This window comes from Cyclopterus lumpus, chromosome 24, assembly GCF_009769545.1.
Source record: "Cyclopterus lumpus isolate fCycLum1 chromosome 24, fCycLum1.pri, whole genome shotgun sequence".
Classification (NCBI taxonomy): Eukaryota; Metazoa; Chordata; class Actinopteri; order Perciformes; family Cyclopteridae; genus Cyclopterus; species Cyclopterus lumpus.
In genome coordinates, this window is record NC_046989.1 from 4,758,777 (window position 1) to 4,784,696 (window position 25,920).

The 25,920-nt window shown below is 45.1% G+C and overlaps 2 protein-coding genes across 3 annotated transcripts; one reads left to right on the top strand and one right to left on the bottom strand.

Moving 5' to 3' along the window:
* Positions 1–215: 215 nt before the first annotated feature.
* naa30 (N-alpha-acetyltransferase 30, NatC catalytic subunit) lies at positions 216–6,223 on the bottom strand. Its single transcript, XM_034527592.1, has 4 exons — positions 5,165–6,223; positions 4,187–4,310; positions 3,732–3,787; positions 216–837 (listed from the first exon to the last, which is right to left on the bottom strand). The coding sequence occupies exons 1-4, from the start codon at positions 5,990–5,992 to the stop codon at positions 700–702; spliced, it is 1,146 nt and encodes a 381-aa protein (XP_034383483.1). The 5' UTR covers positions 5,993–6,223; the 3' UTR covers positions 216–699.
* A 17,485-nt stretch (positions 6,224–23,708) lies between these two features.
* Positions 23,709–25,272, top strand: LOC117727437 (homeobox protein OTX2-like). Of its 2 annotated transcripts, none has more exons than XM_034527752.1 (3): positions 23,709–23,817; positions 23,990–24,162; positions 24,631–25,272. In XM_034527752.1, exons 1-3 carry the CDS (start codon positions 23,709–23,711, stop codon positions 25,270–25,272), a joined length of 924 nt encoding a protein of 307 aa, XP_034383643.1. The 2 variants fall into 2 exon arrangements, with proteins under 2 accessions (XP_034383643.1, XP_034383644.1); XM_034527753.1 differs by having other exon boundaries at positions 23,709–23,805; positions 24,011–24,162.
* The last annotated feature ends 648 nt before the right edge of the window (positions 25,273–25,920 follow it).

A 25,920-nucleotide genomic window follows, 5' to 3' on the forward strand; every position in this document is an offset into this window, starting at 1 on the left:
GAGAAACCAACCACATCCACAAGAAAAACAAGCCAAACACTCCCCCACCCCACCAAAAAAAACATGAAGCAGTACAAACAGTCATACTGTAGCTTCTTCCACCCGCCCCCGACCAACTCACAAGGTTTAAAAAAAAAAAAAAAGAAAAGAAAAGAAACACAAAAATAAACTCCACAAATATTTTCTTCCCAGTAGTTCTTTTTTTTTTTTTTACGTTTTTTTTTTTTTTTTTTTAAAATGCCCGGCTTCCTCGTTTCACATGTTGCTGTTTAATTTAAGTCAGTTTTTTGTTTTTTTTGTCCCGTGTTCTGCAGGAGGAGTTGGTGCGGTGCCTTGTCCTCTGGGGGTTCGGACTTGTGTCCCCCGGTTCAGTGCGGCATCCAAGCTTGAAGGTCATCTAGTTCCCCCCCCCCCCCCCCCCCCCCCCCCTCCTGCTCACAGAAAGTATCAGGGGGCCCCCTTCATGAGAAGATCAGGTGGGATGTCAGTCCGAAACAACAGTTGTTCAGAGGTCAGGGACAAAAAAAATGGGGTTTGCGTGTCTGTGCATACTCCTTATGTTTGTACACAGGTGTGTGTGTGTGTGTGTGTGTGTGTGTGTGTGTAAATGACCAGGGCTGGGCTGAGACCGTCAAGCCGATAGCGTACGAGGTGACGGCACCCGCGGTCCCGTCCTCACCCGTCCCCTCTTCGTCCCCTCTAGCGGAGCCACAGTTTGAGCCTCAGCGCGTCCACTCCGTTCAGGTAGTATCTGAACAGCCGCTTGTCTCTGACAAAACCCAAGTTCTCGTACAGCTTCAGGGCCGATTTGTTGGTGATTTCCGTCTCCAAGACAACCTGCGGACAGACAGATGGACACGTCAGTGCGTTGCTTTCTCCGCCAGAGGGCTGACTGAACCGTGTAACGTGGGTACTAGAGATGTAGTTGGCGTGTCGTGGACCCAAACAGTATGTTCTGCATGTTTAACCCAATAAAAAAAAATTTAAAAAACAGTATTATTGGAAATTAGCCAAAGACTGCATGTAAGAAGTGGACAGTCACCATGACAACACCCACTGGTTTGAGGACTACAGTTGCGAAGGCCTCAAATACCGAATTTTGGCCGTCACCATCTTGTTTTTTTGGAACCAGAAGTGACACAAGAGGGTGGAAGCTAAGTACAATCGAACAATACATTTTTTTTTTTTTTAGGACAGCCAAAGTATTACAAGGAACTTTCATGAAGTGAAAACACACTGTTGAAGGGTTAAAGTTGGAAGACGGGAAACAGGGGCAACGGCGTGGCATAGACCTGTCAATCGCGAGGTAGCTCCGCCCTAAAGCATACCCTAATTTACTAAATGAACACCACGCTGTATTGAAGACTTGAAACTAGATATTGAGTCCATAAACTCATGTTTACTGAGGGAATAAAATCAAGAGAGAAGTAGAGTCATTTTCTCATAGACTTCTATACAACCAGAGGCAATAAGAAAGAATCAATGTTTAAGGCACTTACGAATTGGCTTCCCTTTTCAGACCCGGAAGTTAACGCCTAATTTTTTTTTAGCTCATTGGTCGTCATCAATATCAACATATTCTCTGCTCGCTGAGTGCAGATATATTTCTTGTTTATCAGAAGAGGTTACGGGGTTAAAAGCACACATCCTGGTTGTCTGAATGAGAAAGTTTTAGTTTGCCCTCCTTATACAACATTGCTACATTTGTCTGTATAAAAGGCCATATTACACACACACACACACACACACACACACACACACACACACACACACACACACACACATTAAAGCCATAATAAGTGCCTCCTTATTTATATTCCCCACTGACGCCAAATACTCTGCAGCTGCGACCTCTGTCCTTGGGGTCAAACGATGGACGTCATTCCTAATTCCTGCACCGTTTTTTGGTGAGAACGCTTTAAAAAGTGTTCAGCCCCCTCATCTTGTTGTGCGCTATAGTGACATTTTAAACTAAGTTACTTCTCGAGGATGCAAAACAAATAAATTGTATCAAGGCTCATTTGAGCACTGAATGTACTCGTCCTTATATGGACTCAGAATTTGTTGGTTGGTTTTAAATCTGTTGTTTGTGTTTTCATGCGTTTGTTTTTTATGTACTCTGCCATCATGACCAGGACCCCCCCTTGTTAAAGGGATTCACAATCTCAATGGGATTATTCTGGATGAATAAAAAAAGACAATTAATTAGCGCTCAAGCACCTGACGTCTTAGATGCTTTAAGTGCAGTTTGAACAGCTTCAATTAGTAAACTAGCTGCTGATTACACCACAATGTCCCGTGTTCTATATCTATGCACTCACTCACACATAAAGTGCAAACTTTAGAGCAGGAGATGACGGCCGGTACGCTTCCAACTTTTGGAGAAACAAGACGGAAGGAACCACACAGAAGCAAAGCACCGCTGTGGAAAACAAAGCTATATTAAGTTTATGGGTACACTATATCCAGAACATTTCTGTCCGTTAACTATGCCGTAAGACAGCAAAACAGTCGCCAGACTCCATTGAAAACAAACAATAACAAACATTTTTCCTCATAGAATACGAGGGGTTGCCGGTCTACCGCTGCCTCGATCAGTTAGTTTGTGTTATTGTGTGACAGTCGGTTAGTTCGGATGCAGCCAAGACGCACAATAACGCAAACAAACCAACTGATCCGAGGCTTCGGTAGACCAGCATGCTCTTGCGAGGGTCAAATTTCTGTTTTTGCTTTGCAGAGATGATGCTGGTCAGAAATGGCCGTCATATTTTGCTGCTGCCCTCGTCCACAGCGGTAACTTGCTTGCCTCTACAAGCCGGCGTCGTGCCGACCCGTCGTCTATAGAGCTACACCGACGACAGGGAAGGACGTCACACCGCTCCTCCAGTAGCTTTTTGTTTCCATTCACTGCACGACTGCAGAGAATGTCAGGAACAGATATGCGTGTTGTCAAAGATTTGTTATCACGTAGTAATGCCGATGCAAGAATGAGATATTTATTGTTTGTGTGTCTATCTAGAGGTTTTGTATTTAAAAGCAAAGCAGTTGGGAAATTAAACTCTAAAGACATGCCGGCTGTAGAGGTCCAGGACATTTGCCTTTGGAGGCCTCAACAAAGTGACAAAACAATGGGGAAGATTAGACGTATTAATACGTATAGTAGGCTTTGGGAAAAAATAGTTGGTAAAGGTGTGAAGTGATACATTTGAGTCAATGGGAAGGAAACCTGTAAACACACTGGTACGTGTATTATACACTGATACACAAGAAAAACGCAGCTTGCAATAGAGTTACAGCTTAATTGATTACAAAATGAATTCCTATAAAACAGAAAAACAATTAGTGTTAGTCCTTTAGTCTCAGTCACCCAAATGATCCGAGAGAGTTTTCATTCAGTCTCATCTCGACCTCAAAACGCCTGCAATTTCTTGAGGTTTCCAAATGATGTCAAAACCCTACTGTGTGCCTGCGAGTCAGCGTGTGGTTTATTCAGAGCGTGAAATACGCAACAGAGGCTCGGAGCAGCTGAGTATCTTTCCAAGGTTACCAGCAAAATAAGATAAGTGAAGGAGGGAAGGGGGGCGGGGGGAGGGGGTCCTTGAAATTCAAGCAGCACATTTTTGGGTTCTTTGGCTTTGTGCTCACCCCCGGAGGCCAAAGCCGAACCAAGGACCAAATGTGCTTCAATCATTTCATGCGCTTTTATTTTCTGTATTCACAGTGCAGCTCACCTCATCACAGTCACCCTCCACCATGGCATAGATGGCCTTCTTCACCAGGTTAGTACCTGAAACAGAAGATGACCAAGTCAGGCACGGCATGCAAAATTAACAAAAACACAAACTTTTCATAAAAGAGCACATGACGTCCGATAGTATATAACGTGAAGGCCCGTCACTTCAGGTTCAGGTATCGTGTTACACATCATACCCAGAGTGTACAACTCATCTAAATACTGCATTTGCATCAACAAATTTGGTTGTCAGGGAAAGCACAAAAGACGGCGTTGCGCAACTTTGTCTCAGCTCCACTTTGCGAAAGGACAGACCTTTTATGTTTATTCTGTGATATGTAAGGAGAGTTTGTTTTTCCTCTCCACTGTCACCCCCAGGGCTCGCTAATGGGCGAATGTGTGTTTAAATAAATTGAATTATTTAGTATGAGACATGCAGGGTCCAGATCTCACCGATGCTTTTCCTTCTGTGTTTCGAGTCCACGGCCAGCATGGCGATGTAGCCACGGCGGAACATCTTCTTGTGCATGTCGAGCTTACATACGATGGCTCCGACACACTCCTGCTCCACCATGGCCTGTGACACACACACACACACACACACACACACACACACACACACACACACACACACACACACACACACACACACACACACACACACACACACACACACACACACACACACACACACACACACACACACACACACACACACACACACACACACACACACACACACACACACACACACACACACACACACACACACACACACACACACACACACACACACACACACACACACACACACACGTTAGGGTTGTCCACCCTCTGACTTCAAGACACTTCCTCTTACGGCACACAGATCGCTTCCGACAAACTGGAACTGAGTTCATGACCTTGAAACACAGATTTACAGCACTTTATTTACCCTCAACTAAAACTGGAATGCGAGGGTTTAAAAACAACCTTTGCTTGCATCCTGAATTTCCTGTTCATGTGACAAAAAGACACACGAACCGTAAACGATCTCGTCACGTCAGTTCAATTCCCTCGACTTGACGGCCATGAAGTGGGAATCAACAAAACCAACAAGGCTCAAGGCTTTATCATAGAAACGTGGATGTTGTAGCTGCCAATGTATACAATACACATTTAAAAAACTATGTGCTGTCAGCCACACTTTTACATGTGTGTGATTAAACTGTGTGTGTGTGTGTAGATCAGCAATGTGGCTGCCTAGAGACACACTGACAGTCGATGGGAAGCTATGAGTGTGCAGTCACGCCCAGCCTCAGTAATGCACCTTTAGGTAACCTTTAGGGAGTCCATGAGCTGGATCACACTTGATCTCGACTTGAGGAACAGAGTTATTGAGTGACTACAGGTATGGTCCTCACGTGGAGATGGTGTCAGTGTCATACTCACCAGAAAGCAGAGCTGCGGCCAGTTGTGGATGAAGTACCTGTAGGTGTAAATTGAATAAGGCTCAGACAAGTCCTTGGTGATCAGTCTCATGATCCACGGCATCTGAAGCTCAGACTCGTAGCGGACATAGCGGATGCCGTGGCTGTCCTCTTCCGCTCGGCCCGGAGACCCGCTGAGGTCGAGCCGGGCCAGCTCGGCCACCGGCGGCTGCAGGTCGCCGGGGCTCTCCTCTCGGCCGGGCCCGGCATCCGGCGGCCTCGGTGGCTCCGTGAGGTCGAACCCCTCGTCGCCGCCGTCCCCCGGGTGTCCGTAGGCCGCCTCAGTTCTCGTGTAACCCGGCATCCCGTTCATGCTATTGTTAACTAAAGGAGAGTGACGGCCGTTTTTAGAGAAGGGGCTGTGGCCTTCGCGTTGGCAACGCTCGCTATTGTTTCTGGCGGCCGGAGCCTCGTCGTCGCCGCTGTCACAGTTGCCCACGGACGGTCTCGGGTTGTCAGGCCGGTTCCCCGCGTGCTGGCGGCTGTCGGCGTCCTCTGACGGGCTGACCAAGCCGTTTAGCTGCTGTTGCTCTCGGGCTTTCATTTTGAGGTGCAGCGCCGCCGGGCTAGCTCTCGCGAGCATGTTGTTCTGCTTCTTATTAACCGGCCTATTGATCTCCTTTACCGGCTCCGACGTCTTACCCGTACCGGCAGGAACACAGTCCTCCCTGTAGCAGGCCGGCTCTCCGCCTTCCCCTGCCGGCTCCGCGCACCCGGCCCCGGGGAAAGGAGGAATTTCAGCCGGGGATGCGGGCAGTGAGCTACTAGGCCCAGGCGGCACTGTGGCCATCCCACCGCATTAAGGTGGAGATTCACGCTTGGAAATCGTTGAACACGAGCTCATCGACAAGGCGAAGGTGTATACAATCAATATACACGTTAGTTCGCCGAATATCGCATAAATCCGAGGATATTTGAGGCGGTAACGTATCCGCTGGCGACGTTTGTCGCTGCTTTCTCCTCAATTTCCCTACTGCCGGAAAGTGCTGTCGCAGCAAACGCCATTGCAACAGCGGCCAGAGACGTTTTACGACAGTGGCGTGACAGATGCAGTTTTTTTTTTTCTTCTTCTTTTTTTCCATACACCAGAGCCAATATGCTTAGTATATTTAAATAAAGTCATTAGCCTACCCATCTTCCGTCAATTTAGTTTTGTAAGAATGTCAAAATATCGAAGAGGATTATAGAAAGAGAAGAAAAAGACAAATTAGAAAGGGAAACTGGATATATGGAGCCGGTTTAAAAAAAAAATATTCTTACGTTGATGTATAGCCTATAAAGCCCTGCGACGTATTTCGCAATTAACCCTGTAAAAAAAATAACGAGCAAAATCACAAACAAGTCTATTTTTATATTTCACAGGAAGTTTCTAAGCAAAATTAGTGATAGTGATAGAGGGAAATATATGCTTCATTTAAATTATGTTGAAAGATATTTAAATACAGAGACTCTTCTCACAGTATATGTTTTCCATTTTATACATATCTGTTTGCATATTATCGGACTTATTAACTGTAATTTTCTGTCAACTGTGATAACTGTCTACTTTCTCACCAGCAGAGGGCACTAAATTGTTGGATATATTATTTTATTTTTGTACTTTTTTGCATCAACACTGCAGTTTCTCCAGTAGATGTCACCAGTAGATTATTTTCTTTCCTTACCAGTTTGCTATCATTCTGCAAAGTAAGTACACGAGTTTTGAGCTATACGTATTTATCTTGAGCAGCCTACTAAAGTTGTGAGACTTAATACTTTCACTTCACTACTTTCCAGAGGGAAATGGGAATAATGTATACAGTTATCTCAGAATAAGGTAAAACCTTGCTTTATACAATATGTGTAACAGCATGCATTTTATTCTGAAGGAACCGAAAATAACAAATACAACCTACATGCTTGGTGTTTTAAAATCTTTAATTCTGACAGACAGACTTGTCCATGTGGTGTGTGTGTGACCTCCGATGATGGACTCTTTAAACAATAGAGATGTGTGTAATCTCTCTGAAGTAAGAATGGATTACCTACTGAAAGATCATTTTATAAAACGATATAATGATCGTAACGTACTTTGCTTCGAAAGATCCATTTTAGGAACGAGTTATGTTTCAATCAATTAAATTGGGCATTAAAATCTGAATGTTTATTTCAGACTAAAGAATGTTGTCATCGTTGTAGCCGAAGATAGATCTGGTGAGTTGTATTATATATATATATATATATATATATATATATATATATATATATATATATATATATATATATATATATATATACACACACATGTAATGTGAGACTTGTATCAAATGTTTTCATACAAACACAGAAGAAGAAAGAAGTACTTTTTCTGTTGGTATTATCCAGTAATGCATAAGGTTTAAGGCCCTGTTATCGCTGACATTAGGAAACATAAATACACATTTAAAAAAATCCAAATAAATCTTTATTCATCAGGGATATGTCTGTCTGGGCCCCTATAGCTATACACTGTGCATAAATATTGGGCACTTTCTTGCGAATGGAAAAAAACATGCGGGGGGGGGGGGGATATTTTGGATTTTTCAAATGACACTGTCAAACTGACACGTTCTATATTTTTGGCAAAGAGATAAACACAACTTCATCAAATACATTTTTCAAGTCAGACTTGACCGATAGTCTCCAAGACTTTATTCAAATGTATCTGCCCATCGTAGGTGGCAGTGTTGCTCTCTCTCTCTCTCTCTCTCTCTCTCTCTCTCTCTCTCTCTCTCTCTATATAAATATATATATATATATATATATATATATATATATATATATATATATATATATATATATATATATATGTGTCTTCAGCATGTCCGTGTAGGGGCATCACTATTGGGAAAGACATTGTGTGAACTTTCAAGTCCAAATAGCAATGCACTATTTCATAGCCAACGCCAGAGGAAACATCTATCGAGCTCTAAGGTATATGCTATATTATAATAGAGAGATAGATTTCTTGATTGGAGCCAAATCCCCATTCACCGCAAACACACATGTGCTCGATACGTGGAAAGACAAAGTCCTATTTTGTTTGTAGTTTTATATATATATATATATATATATATATATATATATACAAACACGTTACAGGAAGGAAAAAAAAGAAACGGAGGAATAAGACAGGAGAAGAGAGACGGCCCTTTGAAAGCTAAGCCTTGGGGCTGAGAACTCTCTGAAGAGCTGGAATCAGACATGCACAATCAGTTCCCCTCTTCAAATCTCCTTTACAGGCCTATCTACTTGAACAGGCTTCTCTTAATTACTTTCTCTATCACTTAGCGAGCCGTGCCTGGGACTAGCAGCAAGCAGCGTCGTGCCAGAGACACTTGGCTGGTTTGAACCCATATTTAGATATCTTCTTTCCCACAATCCTGTCCCGTAACCCCCCCCCCCCCCCCCCCCCCCCCGCCCCCCGCCTCCTCCTGCTTTTATTCTACATTGCTCTTGCCTCTCCGTGGCTCTCCCCATCCCGTCTATACCCTTTTCCAAATATCTCCAGGGCATCGGTTGCGTCATGTGACTGGTGCGCTTGTGATTACAGCAGTTGGCAACCGTGCTCCCTCTATGAGGAAGAACCCCCGAAATAGCTTGAAAAAAAAAAAAAAAAAAGCGACAGCATGAGAATAAGTATAAGGTCAGCATGGGACAATGACACCTAGACACCTGCCATCGTTGAATCCCTCTCCCCGTCTTCCTGTGTGTCTGAACTGGTCTCAGGAGCTGGAGGCCAAGCGTTGGATCTCCTCCTTACTCCTGCCTGTCTTGTTGGCTCGCTCTCTCCTCGCTCTGCTCACTTGCCTGTTTCCTCCTCCTCCTCCTCCTCCTCCTCCTCCTTCTTCTTCTCTCTGTCTGGCGTCTGGTCCACTAGAGCTGCATTTAATTAGTTTCCATTGGGTTAATTAGGGGCTAAAGTTAGGGGGTCGGACCCAGAACAAAAGCAAGTCGGGCTGGACGGATGCAGGTGCTCCGCTGTGGTAGCCAGATTCCACCGTTCAGATTAAGATGGCTGCAATACAATGTGGAGTATTGAAGAGAGAGAGATAGACCCACCGGTGCATCGCTAGTGGAGGAGGTTTTCCACCACATATGGGGTGGCAGCGTCGTTGCTGGCATCATCGGGCCTATTATTCGATACATTTCAACATCTTTTTTCTTCAAGAAGCCACCTCACAATTCCCACAATTTCCTTCCCACTTTCATGTCTTTTTCCCTCTCGCACCACACTGGCACACATCACAAGGAGCTGATCTAATGTATGGAGTGAGCAAGTGATGTCTTTGCCATGTCTCTTTCTCCCGTTTTCCACACGAGGTGCCGCGTTGTACGTTCACGCTCGTATCGCTCGCAGCACTCAGTCCCCCTTCTTTCATCTGTGAGTGGCAGCTATACCCCTCTCCTTTTTGCTTTGTTGGCCGGCGGTGTAACATGAAGAACATGTGAGGAGGACATCAAATGACCAGTCCAGACAAGTGAAGTGCATAAAATGGGCAATTCCAGGCCTTGTGAAGTGCACATCAGTTGTTTAAAACGCAGTGATCGTGTCAATGAAACGAGTGTAAACAGGAGATGTGACTGAGGGAAAGCTTCAGGCGGCGCTTTGAAGGTTACCCGTTTGACCGTTGTACTTTTGGCACACGTTTACAATAATTTGAAACATATTAAAGTGGTCAACTGCAGCTTTTTTATTTATTTTTGTCCGTAGATGAGCGCAAACAAAATATGCACCGAGATGCCGACTATGTGTGTAACTTTGATTGTGTGAGAAAGAGCCGAGAGACACACGATTTGACCTTTTCTTCTGTCCCGTGGAGATGGAGAGGGGCCAGATGAAGTGATACGGGAGGAGAGAGAGGAGGGAGAGGACAGGGGGAGAGAGAGGAGGGCGAGGACAGGGGAGAGAGAGGGCATCTCTGGCAGGGCTGGCGGCCCTCAGTGTGTGAGGGGTCCCGGGGCCCTTTAGACAGGCGCCAGCCCAGCAGGGAAGCAGAGACAATCAAGCAGCACCAGATCCAATGCACAGAGATGGATGGAGATGAGGAGGCGCAGAGGGGAGGATTGAGGATTGAGGAGGGAGGGGAGGGGGGACAAAGTGCACAGTTCATGAGTGGTGGAGGACACGACAAGGAGAACAGCAGACGTGTCCAGGTAGAGCTGGCAAAGAGCCGCATAATAAAAAAAGAGATGGATGGAGAGGGAGAAGAAAGACGGCAGCTCAAGAGGAGGTGAGAAGGAGAAGGAGTAAAAAAAAAAAAAGGAAGAAAAGAGAAAGATAGCACACATTCACTCGCTTACAGTCTTTATCACCAGCCCGGATCGTGGCGTATGAACAGTGATCCAAGTCAACCATCTGCTGAGGCTAGATAAGCCTGGGAGAGCCGGGCATTGAGCTGTCACTCAGGGAGGAGCGCCGGGAAAAAAAAAAAAAAGAAAGAGAGGAGGGGAGCGAGAAACAGAGGAGAAATAAAGACGGGATGGAGAGGGAGGGAGGGGTCTGTGCGCAAAGGTAAAGGAGAATTCAAAGGAGGAGATTTGCGCAGACTGGAGAGCATCCGTCTCGTCGGGGAAAGACTTAACGTCAAAGAGACGTCCAGCCCTGTCCTGCCCGATCGGGAAATAATCCTTCAGTTAATGAGAAGAACAATAAAACACGGCTATTTATTGGGTTTTTTATTTTGTGTCAACACACACACACACACACACACACACACACACACACACACACATTCTTACACATCCACTCCTAATCACGCCATGACACGAGGCTGTTTGTTGTTCATTTTTTGTCACTAACACACACACACACACACACACACACACACACACACACACATATATATATTCATACATGCCACTACCGCATATGTGTAAAATCAGGCTGTTTTCCTTTTCTGAAAATAACTCTTCAGTTCACAACACACACGTCGTCTCAGTTGATTAGACGCCTCTCCTGGTGGCGAGGATCCCCCGAGTGGAAGATGGGTTACTAGTTGATTAAGCCTCTATATGTGCAGGTGATTAAGTTAAATCCCACTTAAACATACCCCACTAAACCACTTACTGCATATCTATGAATGACATTATTATTATAGAGTGTGAGGAAGAGACAGGAAGTGGATAAAACAGTTTTTTTTATTATATTGTGCGATTTCTGTCACCGTTCGCCATATTTTGTGTTTTTAAAAAAAGGCACGTTTTACATTTTTTAGATGTGTGTGTGTGTGTGTGTGTGTGTGTGTTTGTGTTTGCAGCGTGATATTGTGGTAGTGCGGGGGCATGAATTAAGGCCGGGAGGGGGGTCAGGCCCGGGGAGTGGGGGGTTAGGAGGGGATTAGCCGAGGCCAGTTGGATCATTTTACAGCCGGAGGACCCCCCCTCACCCTTTGCAGTCTCCTGGACAATGAGGATTAAACTCCTCTTGTTCCTCAACTCCAAAAAACGGCAGGACGACAAAGACACTATTCCTCCTGGGTCCCCTGGCTGTGGCTGGGAGCTGAGCTGAGGAGGGAGGGAAGGAGGGAAGGAGTGAAGAGGAGGGAGGGAGGCAGGAGGAGGCAGGGGGTCCATCATAAAATTAATCCCTTCACAGTTTCCTCTGGGTGCAAAGTGAGATATGAGGCAGACATGTCTAATGAAACGCTACAGTCATCTAAGGGCACGGCGATAAAAGCAAATATTAAACTAATGGAGCTCGTCATTAGCGCCTCCATTAAGCGGATCGAGAGGGGTTGTGCTCTCCGGCGATCGGCACGGAAGATTAATCAATACCAATAAAACTTCCCACATTCTACTATCTCAGCACTCGAAACCCGTGGTTTTTACGAGGATATTTAAACTCACATACCCATAATCCTCAGGAGTTGAAACTACATTTGTAAAAGTGTTTAACGTTGGATATCACTCCTCATGTCTGTGCAATAAATACAAAGCCATAGAGCCAGGAGACGTTAGCTAGGCTGCTAACACCGTCAACGCTTTTTACAGATACTTCTATTATATTTTTTTCTATGTATTGTGCATTTTCATATGTAATATTGCTTTACGTTTGCCCGTGTATGTGTCACTCAATCAAAGATTCGTTGTCGTGGCTGTTGCTACGACGCTTGCGGCGCTAACGGTTCATCAGGTTTATATTTTTTTCTTCTCAAAGTACCCGGCGATGAATATGCTGCGTTCGGTACAATTTTTCAGGGTTGTGCGCGGTGGAAATGCCGATGTAAAAGATCACATAAAGACGTCCGCGCACAACGTGCGGTACATTTGAGGATCCCAGTTTGAGGGAGGGGGTGAAAATACGGCCTTGTTCTGAGGCCTAAGCTAAGCTAACCGTCACCTGGCCAATCACACAAACCTTAAGAAAAAGAAAATCGCATTGTAAGACACAAATAGCGGCCGCAATGTACCACTTGGGCAGAAGTGGTACAAAATGTACCTCGAGCATCGTTAATTGAAAGATAAATCCTGTGTTAAAAGCGCCGTGTTGAGCAGTGTGTGATCATAGCCCGAGGCTCGGGGGCTAAAGAGTCCTACGAGGCGAAGGGTCCGCCCGAAAGACAGAGTGGGCTCAGCATGGGGCCGAGTTTCAGGCTTAGAGAAGGAGACACATTTAGTTTGGAATTGCAATTACTGTGGCAAATACTGTCGCTGATATCGGGATAGAGGACATAAGTGCATTTTTAATAATTTAAAGTGCCGAGGATCAAAATGTACTCGTCAACATCCAAGTGACAGGGACAATAAAAGAGGGGGACAAAAGAAACAGAAGTCCACTGGTCTTAATCTGAGAAAACAAAAAATGCGGGAGTCAATATAGGAACGTAAAGAGAGGAGAGAAAGAACCCGAGGAGGAGGGCGAGGAGCACAACAGAACCAAGGGGGGAGTTAGAGGAGAGAGGAGAGCAGAGGAGGGGCCTTTCATACCAACAAAAAAAAAAAAGGCTCTCTTTTTACTTATAGAAAGAAAGAAAAAGAGCAAAAGAAAAGCTTCTTCTCGCCTCCTGGACGCAGTGTCAAACCCAATCAGTGTCGGGCCTGGCAGCGCCGCTCGTCTCCCAGGCACCGGCTCACAATGGAGGCGAGCCTCGGCCCGCCACACCTCTCACTTCCAATCTGCGTCCTGCAGGACGGGGCCTGAGAGCAGGGGAGGGGGGGGGGGGGGGGGGGGGGTGGAGGGGGGGTCGGCGCCGAGGGACAACAATGCGCCTCAAAAATGTTCAAATTCTCATAAAAAAAAAAAAGAATGCATGTGTGCTGAGAATTGGATTAACTAGTAAAAGTTTTTTTTTTTTTTTTTTTAAAGTATAGCTTTAGATCATCTTCATGATGATTTGGACCGTTAATGTCAGTTCTTTTTTTTTAAAATTGTTTTTAAAGTGTGGCTTAGGATAAACAGATGGTTGTAGGTGGGGGTTATTGTTCTTAAAGAATTCCAACACAGGTGGAAAGAATGGGACTTAGTGTCAGGGTGCATATATGTAAAGCCAAACACAAACATGGATAAACTGCTCGGCGATTACAACGACCAACAATCCCTGAGCTGTGGAGTCCCGGGCTAATAAACGTGAGCAACAAGGCTTGATCCTTAAAAAACCTCACCACTCAAATAAAAAAAAATGTCCATCTTGAACAGACTACACCCCCCCCCCCCCCCAGTCCCACCCTCGCCCGTCTCCCCCCAAATCGCATTGTTGAGCAAATCCTGTATTAAAAGGAAAGAGTTGCTCTGCATTTATACTCCTGAAGACTTAAGTTAAGCCAGTGCCTCCGCCACTCCGCCGCGCGGGCTTCATCGAGCCCGAGTAAATCCGTCCCTCAATGGCGATTGGCTGAAGCCCGAAGGGGCCATCTTTTTCACACGCTTCCTCACTCGCCGCCGCCCCCCCCCCCATCCCATCTACCTCCTCTCGTCTAGTGTTTACCCGTCACCAAACAATGGCTGGTTACTGGCAATTAAACAGCATTTTCCGAGGAATCCGTGGCACTGGTCTAATGGCATTACTGTTGGATGATTCAATCCTTGAATAGTCAACAGGATTTTGCCTCTCACCAGGAAAATACTGCTTCATCGAATTACCCGTATTACATAGATTTACCCAAAGCTTATGATTCAGGGTTCACAGATTACTGCTCTTTCTAAAGATGGCGGTAGAAAGCAGTGATAGGCCGGGACAGCGATGACTCCCGACCGACCACAAAGCCAAGCGCTTCTCTCCCTGGCACACTCTCTCTCCCCCCCCCCCCCGAAAAAAAAGAAGGATAAAGCAGACCGAGGATTTACCCAAAAACCTTTTGTAGATTTAGACAGATTATTAATTTACCTGAATGCTGACACTTCCATCCTTTTGTTGTTCTTGGCTTTTCCGCGGACTTTAATACTCGATGACGCAAGTCTTTGAAAGATGGTTTGCAACAACAACGTTTACAGTTAAAACGTGCACACGGACGACGTGCGGGAGCCAAACCGCACATTGTGCCCTTTGACCTTCCGCCGGGGTCGAGTCGGCCCGGGCGGCTCGGGGAAACCAGGGAAGGACGGGCCAAGTCCATTATCTCACAATGAAGGGCTAATTACTGGGCCGGCAAGCCTCAAATCACGCGGCAGCAGACTGCCTGTCGCTGTCCTCCGCTCACCCAACATCTTAATTGCTCTTTTATTCTTCTCTCCGTTTTTCGACCGTGCCTCTCTCTCTCTCTCCCGACTCGCGCTCCCACTCTCGCCTCAGCCATTTCGGCACATAAAAGCGAGATGCTAATTGCCTGCTATGGAAATATTGGGCCTGTGATTAAACCAGGCAGAGGGGTTTGGCTGGTGTTTTCTTTTTTTCCTGTCTGTGTGAGGGAGTGTCGAGCCAGCATGTCGTGTGGAGTAAGAATAGGAAGAAAAAAATCCACTGCGCTCGTCGGGTTTGTTAAGTACACTGTGCTCCGGTGTGGCAATTTGTCAAACTGCTATGTCGGCGAAAATGTTTGCAGGAAAATCCGCTTGAACAAAAAAAATTACGGGGAAAATTAGTTTGGCTCCTCTCAGGCGGAGTTTGATTGCAATCATTAGCGTTGACGGATTTTCTAATTACTTTGCCCTCTTAGTAGTTTAAATGTGTGGACCACTAACTGTCAAGTTAACCAAGAAAGTGCATGAAACAGGGTTGTCGCACGTGATTGGTTGAGGACTATTTTATCTTGAGTTTGTGTGAGTTTGTTCCCTTCACTGAGCCCGACTCATCATCAATCTGTAGGTAATTTACTAATAATGGCCGCACGTAATCATTTAACAAGACAAAAAGCATTAGTCTTAATAATCTCCACCTCGAGATAAATATACATATTTAAATGAGACCCAGTGGGGGGGTGGGGGGACTCTTTATAACCGTCACTTTCAAGGGAACATGGCCAACTTTAACCCCACGTCTGTGACTTTATAGTCTCTTCCTTCCTCGGGAAAAGTAAGTCAAAATCCTCTCAAACAAACACAATTCTCTAAGTGTGCATGTGCCGCGCTTTCAAATAATTTAATCCATTACCGACGAAACAAAAACAGAGCGGGCGCAACTTTAAATTCCAATCGAGAGAGTGAGAGAGAGAGAGCGAAGAGGGCGAGAGACAGAAGACAAAAGAGAAATAAGTGTTTAACGACTTGATGACATCAAGAAAAAGGCCATAAAAAAAAATTAAAAAAACACTTAGCAGGTGCAACCTTTTTCCTCTAGAATGACTCCTTTTTTTCTTCTATTAAAGTACCTCCTTTGTAACCTTTAGCTTTTTTTTTTCTTTTTCCAAGACACTTCAGATGTTAGCAGGTTATTTTAGTAACTTTTCTTCTTTCAGAGTCCCCCTGCCATTTGACCTTCGGCCTTGTCCCCCGGTACCCAAAACCAAAAGCTTTTTTGAGGAACCCAACGGCGGATATTGAAATGCTCTTTCAGACACTTTTTCTCTTTGCAGTGCTTTGCAAGCGCTTTGTCCCCGAGATGTTGGAAGAGACGGAGAAGGGGAAAAGAGCCGATGGGGAGCGGTGGAGTGTTTGGGCGATTGGCGGTGCAAGTTTTTTTTTTGGGGGGGTGGGGGGGGTGGGGCTGAGAAGGGGTGCAGGTCGGCTGTTCAAAGGCTGGCTTTTTTGCATTGTTGGTCAGTTCGGGGGATTAAGGTCTCTCTGTGCAGCCGAATAGCCCCTCTAATTAAAAAGGATAAGAAGGCAGAAAAATAGCGAGAGGCACGGGAGGAAGCAAAGAGAGAGGGAGAGGGGAGAGCAAATTTGCAGAGAAAAGAAAGAAAAGAAAAACTGTTTTCAGTGTCACTGCTGCAGCCGGGCCCATCGATTCAGACTGGATTAACTTTACACTCCTCCTCCCTCTTTCTCTCATGTCACTCTCTCTCCCCCCACTCTCTCTCTCTCTCTCTCTCTCCGTCCTTCATTCTTTCCGTCGTGCAATTTCCAAACTCTGTTCTCCACATGCCGTTTATCAACTTGAAAGTACAGTTAAACAATGCATTCAAAGCATTCGCATTGGGCCCCCCCCACCCCACCCCCCGAAAAAAAAAAGCTACATGTATGTCTCTTTTTCTCTCGTAACAAAAGATTAGCTGCAGTCACAGGCGACGTCAAAGAAATAACGAAATAACTACGAAACCATTTTTCATTCGGTTGCGAGGAGTGGATTTGTATGCGAGGGTGACATTTTGCTGTGTGTGTGTGTGTGTGTGTGTGTGTGTGTGTGTGTGTGTGCTCTCCTCACTATTTGCCGGCATCAGAATGAGAATAGAGAGGTTGTGTGCTGGGCCCCAGATGCTGGCTGACGGTAGGTGGGCTGTTTGCCGTGGGGGTGCCAGGTTGTGTTTTTGTTTGGCCCTCCTCTGTCCCGCCTGCCTCCCTCCCCTCGCCCGGTGGGGGGTCCAGGGCTCCCCCCCCCCGGGGGCCGGTCCCCGCTGACCAATACCCAGGTATGAAGCCTCTCAGCTTGGCTAACACTTGCCACAGGCCGTGGGAGGTTAACGAGGTACCAGCAGGGACAAGACATTCAACCCTCCCCTGGGCAAACCACAAGTGGTGGATGTATCTCAATGAAGGGCATGAATATGGTCCGGTGTAGGCCATGCAGGAGTGGGTGAAGAGGGGGTTCAATGGTGATAAGCACACTAGCACTCAGCTATCAGAGGAAGATTCTCCACCAAGTGGTTTGTATACATTTTCGAATTCTGCGGGGGCCAATTTTCCAATAAATGTGGATGGAACTGTTGCAGTCAGTGGATTTGCTTGAGCGGGCCACGTAAGTCCACACGAATCTAAACTGTCAAATGCAACTTTGGTGAAGTTTGATGAGCAAATATACTTGAATTTGTGCGTCTTGAGAGTGCTGAGCGGGCACGGAGAGCCAGAAAGAAACAAGGAAGGTTTTTTTTTTAATACAGTTTAGGCCTCATTGTTGTATAAAATGATGTGTATTGCTGTAGAAAAAGAAAATGTCAGAAGAGAGTAAAAGGCGTAAAGGCCAACAGAAAGAAATAGACAGAAGGCTGGAGAGCTTTTGTGACTGACTGGCTAGCATGTTTGCTAGTACATCGCCAGCTACGGTGCTAGAAATATGTCATATACGTCCTTTAATAAATAAACATTATCGTCTTGATGCTAACAAGCAAACTGAAAGTATCAACGGGGGGTAAACAGCCCGGGGGAGAAAACAGAAAGGACCTTAAAGAGCTGTTGAAGCACTAGCATTGGTCCCAGCTTGCTAGCGTGTTAGTTACTACAGTTCTCGTCCTCATGAAGCAAAGACACACCAATTAATTTCACTACTTTCTGATGATACCGGGCCCTCGACACAACATTTTGTTGTCTTCCTAAAAAAAAAAAGAAAAAGAAGAAGAATAAAAACCCCACCTTCTGTCTGAAGCTCATGTAGTTTCCTCTGATTTCACACAAGTTCAATATCCAAGGACGCTCCCTCGGGTTCGTTGTAGAATCATCAATACGTGTATCGAGCTTATCAATAAATCCATCGATGAGTTCATCGGGGAGTTCTACGGTGCAGATGGCAAACACACACACACACACACACACACACACACACACACAACAAAAAAGAAGCAAGCAGTCATAATGTCCGATACAGTTCACTGTGTGTGTGTGTGTGTGTGCGCGTCAGTGTGTGACAGATGGGTTTGGTTGAGCCAGCCAAGTCATTGATTTGACCTTGAGACGCTCAGCTGAAGTCAACTGCTTGCGAAAAGAAACTGTGGATCCAACAATAACCTCTATATTAAATCTATATATTAATTTAAAATGTGTGTCTTGCAAGACCCCCCAACTTAAATCACTGGAATAGCCCCTTTAAAATGTTTAATTAAACCAAATTATGGACATAAAAAGTGCTTGAAATGAAAGAAATACCAATAATAATAGAGTAAATTAAACATACAGGCTATCCTCTGAGCAGCTAATGGAAACCCGATACCCCTGATGAGGTTTATTCCAAAATATGAATTCAGAAGAAGATATCCGAGGAGATAAAAAAAATCCCACAGAAAAGGGTATTTCCTTTTTGCGTTATCGTTTATGGTCTGTAACCATATTACCCACTCCTATAAGCAAACAAAGAGCATGCTGGAGGAGAGAGGAAGCAGCACATCGCATGCTCTCTCTCTCTCCTGATGCCAGCCGTGTATTATCCGTGCACACTGCAGCGGAGAGAGAGAGAGAGCATATCTCAGTCCCACGATTCTTAGCCTTCAATTCGTCTCCCTAACAGCAGGAGAAACCGTGACTCTCGTCAATTGGCCCGGAGACAGGGGGAGGGCACATTGCCACAGACATTAACAAGGCAACTTCACCTTTTTTTTCCTTTTTTTTTTTACAACCCCGTTTAGCTGAAACGCTCCCCAGGGCTATTAGATATTTTTCCCGATGAATTATATATCAGAAGCAGAAGATGAAAGGGGCTCTCTGCGTGAGCGAGCCAAGAACATCGCTGTGGGACAACAAGGGGGACCAGATATCGGCTGTTTGTTTCATCCGCTGAGGGGGAAATGGGGAAAACTCCACTTTAAAAAAAGCCTAAAAATGCAATATTAAAAAAAAAAAAAAACATCTTAATTTTTAATCTGTATCGATAACACTGACTTTATATAATTGCTCTAACTCATAAACAATAGGCTGCTGCTGTCAATGGGTCCTCGATACAATAGAGTCCATGTAGCCTTAAAAAAGGTGGTATTGATTTCAGGCTTGTACAACAGGCCTCAGTCTGGTCATCTGGCATGTAGACTCCTAATTAGTTCTCTAACCTGCTGCTTGTTTGAGGGGGGGGGGGGCGTCACTCAAAACCGTCAGTCTGGGAGGGGGGGGGGGGGGGGGGGGGGGGGGGGGCTGCAGAAGCCAAAGAGTTTTGCTCAAAATAGACTTGTGTTGTAAACAAATTACATTAACACAATTACATTCAGACGTTTCGTCGTTTTAATTCAAAATGCATGCAAGTCCCTCTGGACACACATTTAAGGGGTGTAATGTGTGTGTGTGTGTGTGTGTGTGTGTGTGTCCAAGTGGTTCATGGTGTAACCCAGCAAATTTAATAAGCAACGCATATAGCCTATAATTTAGGCTGCGGCCTCGGGCAAAAACATTGGTTTTCATGCGCCGGTCAATTTTGAGATTTGAGGCTGTTTTGCATCCATAACATTACGAGAACACAACCTAAATATATATTTAGGGGTATATTAGTGTCTGTAGATGTCTAATTTTTCTCAAGTTAGCATTAGATAATGCCTAATGTGCATATATAAACTACATGTAAGAACAATTACAAATATAATTGTCTTCTTGTGAGTAACCAATAATCTAATTTTGTCTTCTAAAGTTTTGTAATTGTAAAATACATTTCTTTAAAGTGGCTTTTATTTCATTTCTGAGCCAGAAACCAGTAGCACTTATATGAAGTTTCCTTCCTATATTCTGAAGGTTTTCACAGAGGGGCATATCATTCATTTATAGGATTCATTCAACATTTTATTCCTAAAAACATGGCAAGAATTTGGCAGATATTTTTCTGATTCATGGAGCGATACAAAGAGATATCCCAAATTCACTCAAAAAACGTTGAGCAACGAGAATTTTGAACCATGTCTTCAGCCCATGTTCAGATTTCTGCTCTGGAAATTAGAAATGTTGAATTAATAAGTAATCAAATGGGGAAGTTGTAGTTATTTCTTCTTCTTCTTCTTATATTTTAACCCCACCATGTCTCTGCTTAGAAGAAAAAAAAGTGAACTGTGCATTTTTCTCCCCTTTAAATCTCCTCTACAGGGTTACAGACTCAAACCGTGACACATCCCCGACAAGTTTATTTCCACCTCTCTCCACGAAGCAGTGTTTCCGTTGAGCTTGCTCAGCTTTTTCCCGACAATCAAGCCGCGGCTCGAACCTCCTGATTTCTGGGTCCGTGTCGGGTCATGTGGGCCACGTGCGCGATCGTCAAGCCGCGTGCAGGTGCTCGGCCCTCTGATTGGCTGCTCTGGATATATATATATATATATATATTTTTTTAAATGATTAACAAACGTGCTTTCGGAGCTGATGGTGCCACCACCCAGCTGCTGCATCCTTTCACACCTCCATCACATTTCCTCTCATTTTCATTGGCTGCAAAAAAAAGAAGAAGAAGAAAAGAACAAATCCTCGCAGTCTCTCTCTCTCTCTCTCCCTCTCTCTCTCTCTCTCCCTCTCTCTCTCCATCTCTCTCAATAAATACTGAGCATCTCTTCGTATTATCCGCATCCAACAAGCTTAGTCGGGAGGGAATAATCAGAGACGCTTGATTTGCACTCTGCTCTGCCGAGAGAGGCGTTTTTATAAATACTTTTTTTTAATTTTTTATAAATAAACCAACAACAGCTAAAGTAAGTGAGTTATTTATCTTCCGCTGGTGGACGCAGGTGATGTGTTTTGTTTAAATGTATTTCAGCGAAGTGAGAAGTTTGGGGGGGGGGGTTGTTAATCGACGTTGAAAGCCACCAGGAGCATGCATGCGTGCGTGCGTGCGTGCGCGCGCCCGATGGAAATGCAGATCGCCTCCGGGGAGATAATTGGAGAGGCGTGTTTTTTAAAAGGAAACTTTTCTCCCTCGTGGCCCTCTGTGGGCTTCACGCGCGGAGCAGAGAGAGGGGCATTCAACCGGTTAATAGCAGGCCGGTGGAGCAGAGCCCGAGTCCGGATAATACACTCCAACTGCTGATGGTGGACTATATAGACTGTGGGTGTATTCAGGGGGACATACAGTCAAGTTGTAGGCCGACGGAACTAAACAATAAATACATCTTAAATCACACATCGTATTTAATTAATATAAAAAAGGTTCCACTTTACAAATCAAACAGCTGATTATTAACAGAAGCTGTTGGAACACATATTTTAGAAAATAAAAGTGCAATATTAAATGTGGTCAACAACTCAAATTAAATTAAATTAAGGTAATAAAGGTTCATGTATAAACGTGCATGTGTCAGTTTGGGAAAGTGAGTTGTAGGGTTGGTTGTGCTGGGGTTAGGGGGGTATGAGAGGGGGTATGAGGGGGGAGGGGGTATGAGGGGGGGTTGTCTGGCAGTCAGCTGGTCTGATAAATACAATGCCAGTCTTTGTTTTATTTTCGTGACGCAGAAAATTAAGGAGGCCTGAATGCGGAGTCGGAGGCTGGCGTCCTGTAATCAGGCCAGCGCGTGCCGTCCGGATTATCTCGTTAATTTCTTACAGAAAGAAGAAGAGGAAAAAAAAATCTCTCTCGCAGCCAATAATAACTAATGGCCGGGCAGGGTATTTATTATTGAACGGGTGTTGAAGCAAGTGACAGATTGAGGAGGAGTGGCCGTTATTGGCTCTATAAAGACGAGAGGGGTCCGGCTAGCGAGAGAGGCACCCCGGGGTCCTGGGAACTTCATGCTACAGGTAGGCGTTGATGGAAACCTTACGGCAGGCACGCGGAATATAGAATAATAATAATAATAATAATAATAATAATAATAATAATAATTAGCTACGAGACAACAACTAAATATGACGGTCTATTTAACTTTGGATTCTTTTTTTCCTGGATTTTTATTTTTACTAGGCCAAATCATTTAAAAAAAAAAGCCTAATAGTTTTTATATTAGCTAATTCAACGTTATATTTCCAATTTCTAGATTAATATTTTCTATATACCTATTTAATCTATGATATTTATACTATTTCTTTAGGATTTCTATAAAAAATGTACACGTGTCCTACAAATTATTTATTTCGTAGGTGACCCTATAATACTATTTTATTTTATTCAGTAATCCTTGTCAATATAATTTAGGGTGTCATTGTTTTTGCCATATTTTGTCATTGTTAAATATATAATTGAGATTAAGAATTATTCTGTTTTTTTAATGTTAATATACCTCGTTTCTGGTCCTTTCAACAATAAAGTATTTATTAAATAAAATATGAGAGCTAAAAAAAAAACTTTTTACTGTAAAAAAAATAAATATACTCACAATATACCTGGAGACAAATGTAGTGGGCCATCTCCTTGTTTGTTTAGATTGAGATGAAGTGCTCCTCTCTAATCAACACGTTATAGTCTCACCTTCCAAATCTAATTACCGGGAGCAATTCATTAGGAAAGGAGGGGAATCGCCGCGAGGAGTGTCAAACAAAATGTCAGAATTCACTTTTGGGGGGGGGGGGGGGACGTCTCCATGTTCTCCCAATTATTTGCTAAAGTTATCCTTCGTATTGTAATTCCGTTACATTTAAATGTACAAGGGGTTTTAGTAGGAAACAAACAATGGGCCCGATATATAAGAAATGAAGACGGCGCAGATCGTATTTGAATGAGAGCTCAGTTTGCAGAATTGGTTTCTTTGTTTGTTCCCTAAAGTCTTTTTGTTATCAGCATTACTTATCGGTCAACAGTGGGCTTTGTTTCTGCAAATGGCCCCCCAATCAGCTGTCTATTTAGCTGCACCTAACCTGTGGGTATATGCTAATTGAGAGCCCGGTTGGGGCCCAAAGAGTGTGCGCATTTTAACGACAATGTTTTGTTTTGGTGGTGGTGGTAGGAGAGGAGGAGAGGAGTGTGTGTTTGTGGGGGTGGTAAGGGGCGGAGTTATAGTAGCAGTTAGAGTGTGTGTGTGTGTGTAGGAGAAGGGGGGGTGATGGCGTAAACGCCTGTCAGCCAGACAGAGCATCCTCAGTCCAGCAGGGACAGCTGGGGGTCTCCACTCGCCTTTAAGAGCGCTGCGCTTTGGAGGACGCCCACTTCTTTAAACCCAGCGCGGTGCGTAAAGGGCTGCGCGTAAAAGACTCCGCGGACTTTCTGATCTACGAATATCAACACAAAACTGTTCTGTGTCCTGCTCCAGGTTGGTCCGCACGAGCTGAAACACCCACAAAATAACGGAGACGAGAAAGGATTAAAACAACAACAACACTTTTTTTTCCTCGTTTTTTCCTCCGCTCGGCCGCCAGCATGATGTCTTATCTGAAGCAGCCGCCGTACACGGTGAACGGACTGAGTTTATCCGCCTCGGGAGTGGACATGCTGCATCCCTCAGTGGGATACCACGGTAATATACACCGCAGTGCAGAAATACATTCATCTAAATACCATCCAGTTTGCATGATTCGCAGTTATCTGCAATGATCAAAACGTCGATTTTTATTATTATGTACAAACTACATTGGGGGATCAAATAATCGAGTTTTAATTTTTATTACGCTGCCTTCTGAAGTCAAAACTGTGTTATTTAGCCCTATTCTCCATCTTATCAGGAACCCCTCGCAAACAGAGGAGGGAGAGGACGACCTTCACCCGGGCCCAGCTCGACCTGCTGGAGAACCTGTTCAACAAGACCCGGTACCCGGACATCTTCATGAGAGAGGAGATGGCCTTAAAGATCAACCTGCCGGAATCCAGAGTGCAGGTGAGCCTCCAACACGCACACACACACACACACACACACACCGTCTCGTTCACGGAAGGTCGATAATTGTTCATTTATCTGTACGAGAGGCGAGAAGCGTCCACTTCAGGGCGAAGTGTCCTCGTCGTTGACTTGTTTCAAGTCCTTCATAATAACGGGGACTACTTGAGGAGACGCTTTGTCCGTTTCTGGGTTTGAATCCTGTTATTAATTGTTGAGTTAGAAACCCACTTTTTAGGTTACCGTATAAGGAATGTGTGAATATAATGAAAAGGTGGACAAAATGACAGCCTACATAATTATTTGGGATAGTTATTTATTTCTAATGTGGCTTTGTGATCACTTTTTATTACACTGCGTGGATGGTGAAGTGTCTTTAAACCTGGAAACAGCAACAAGGACCGAGGTTATTTTATATCTAAAATTAAATTAATTATTCTTTATTTCTTTTGTTTTTTCTCCCTTCAGGTGTGGTTCAAAAACCGGCGAGCCAAACATCGCCAACAGGCCCAGCAAACCCAAAGCGGCGCGCAGAACAAGGCGGTCAGCAAGCCGGTGAAGAAGAAAAGCTCCCCGGTCAGAGAGGCCAGCTCGGAGAGCGGAGCCAGCGGGCAGTTCACGCCGCCCTCGAGCACCTCGCTGCCGGCCGTGAGCGGCAGCAGCAGCGGCAGCAGCGCGGCCCCGGTGTCCATCTGGAGCCCGGCCTCCATCTCCCCGCTCTCCGACCCGCTGTCTACCTCCTCCTCCTGCATGCAGCGCTCCTACCCCATGGCCTACACGCAGGCGTCGGGCTACAACCAGGGCTACACGGGCTCCTCGTCCTACTTCCCCGGGATGGACTGCGGCTCCTACCTTTCGCCTATGCACCACCAGCTCTCCGCCGCGGGCTCCGCCATGAGCCCCATGGCGAGCAACGGGGTGTCCGGCCACCTGAGCAACGCCGCGTCGTCCCTCTCCTCGTCGGCGTACGGCGCCGCGGGGCTCGGCTTCAGCAGCGCCGCGGACTGCCTGGACTACAAGGACCAAACGGCCTCCTCGTGGAAGCTCAATTTCAACGCGGACTGTTTGGATTACAAAGACCAGGCCGCGTGGAAATTTCAAGTGTTGTGAGGGAAGAGACATTTAAAAAAAAAGAAAAGAAAAAAAAAGAGAGAGACAACCTCCCCCCCCCCCCCCCCTTCCTTTCCTCCCCCCCTCCCCAAGCTGCAGGCAAAATTAAAAACCCAAGGTTGGGAGCAGCAAATGCGGCTTTTTTTTCTGTGTGTGTGTGTGTGTGTGTTTTGGTTCTTCCACCACTTCGGGCCCCAACTTCTACCTCGGGCAGAGCAGAGCAGGACTGCCAGCCGGTTGTCTCCCTTGTTGGGTTAACTTATTGAACATTCAGGCCGACTTTCTCCCCAACTTTGATCAAGGACACGGAACAAATGTGTTGATCCAAAAAGGAAGAAAAAAGAAGAAGAAAAGGATCAAAAGAGAGCGAGAGATCCAGTAAGCCTAACTTGGTTGAGTGGGAGGAATAGGTCAGGTTTTTTTCTTCTTTTTTCTAAGCTCCTTAAAGACTCCCTTCTCTTGTCTTTTTTATTTTTTTATTTTGTTGGCACGCTGAAGGGCCCCTTTGATCAAAGCGTTGCGCATGAGTGTGTGTGTGTGCGTGTGTGTGTGTGTGCGAGCAGCTCTGACATGAACCTGGATGCACTATTAATTTATGAGAAATGTTTAAAACTAGTTATAAGAGACAATCAGTCTGTTTGTGTGTGA

Coding starts and splice junctions, on each gene's coding strand:
- naa30 (XM_034527592.1), bottom strand. CDS start 5,992: ATGGCCACAGTGCCGCCTGGGCCTAGTAGCTCACTGCCCGCATCCCCG. Junction 4,311..5,164: donor GGCCGCAGCTCTGCTTTCTG/GTGAGTATGACA, acceptor TGTGTGTCACAG/GCCATGGTGGAGCAGGAGTG. Junction 3,788..4,186: donor ACACAGAAGGAAAAGCATCG/GTGAGATCTGGA, acceptor CTTCTGTTTCAG/GTACTAACCTGGTGAAGAAG.
- LOC117727437 (XM_034527752.1), top strand. CDS start 23,709: ATGATGTCTTATCTGAAGCAGCCGCCGTACACGGTGAACGGACTGAGT. Junction 23,818..23,989: donor ATACCACGGTAATATACACC/GCAGTGCAGAAA, acceptor TGTGTTATTTAG/CCCTATTCTCCATCTTATCA. Junction 24,163..24,630: donor TGCCGGAATCCAGAGTGCAG/GTGAGCCTCCAA, acceptor TTCTCCCTTCAG/GTGTGGTTCAAAAACCGGCG.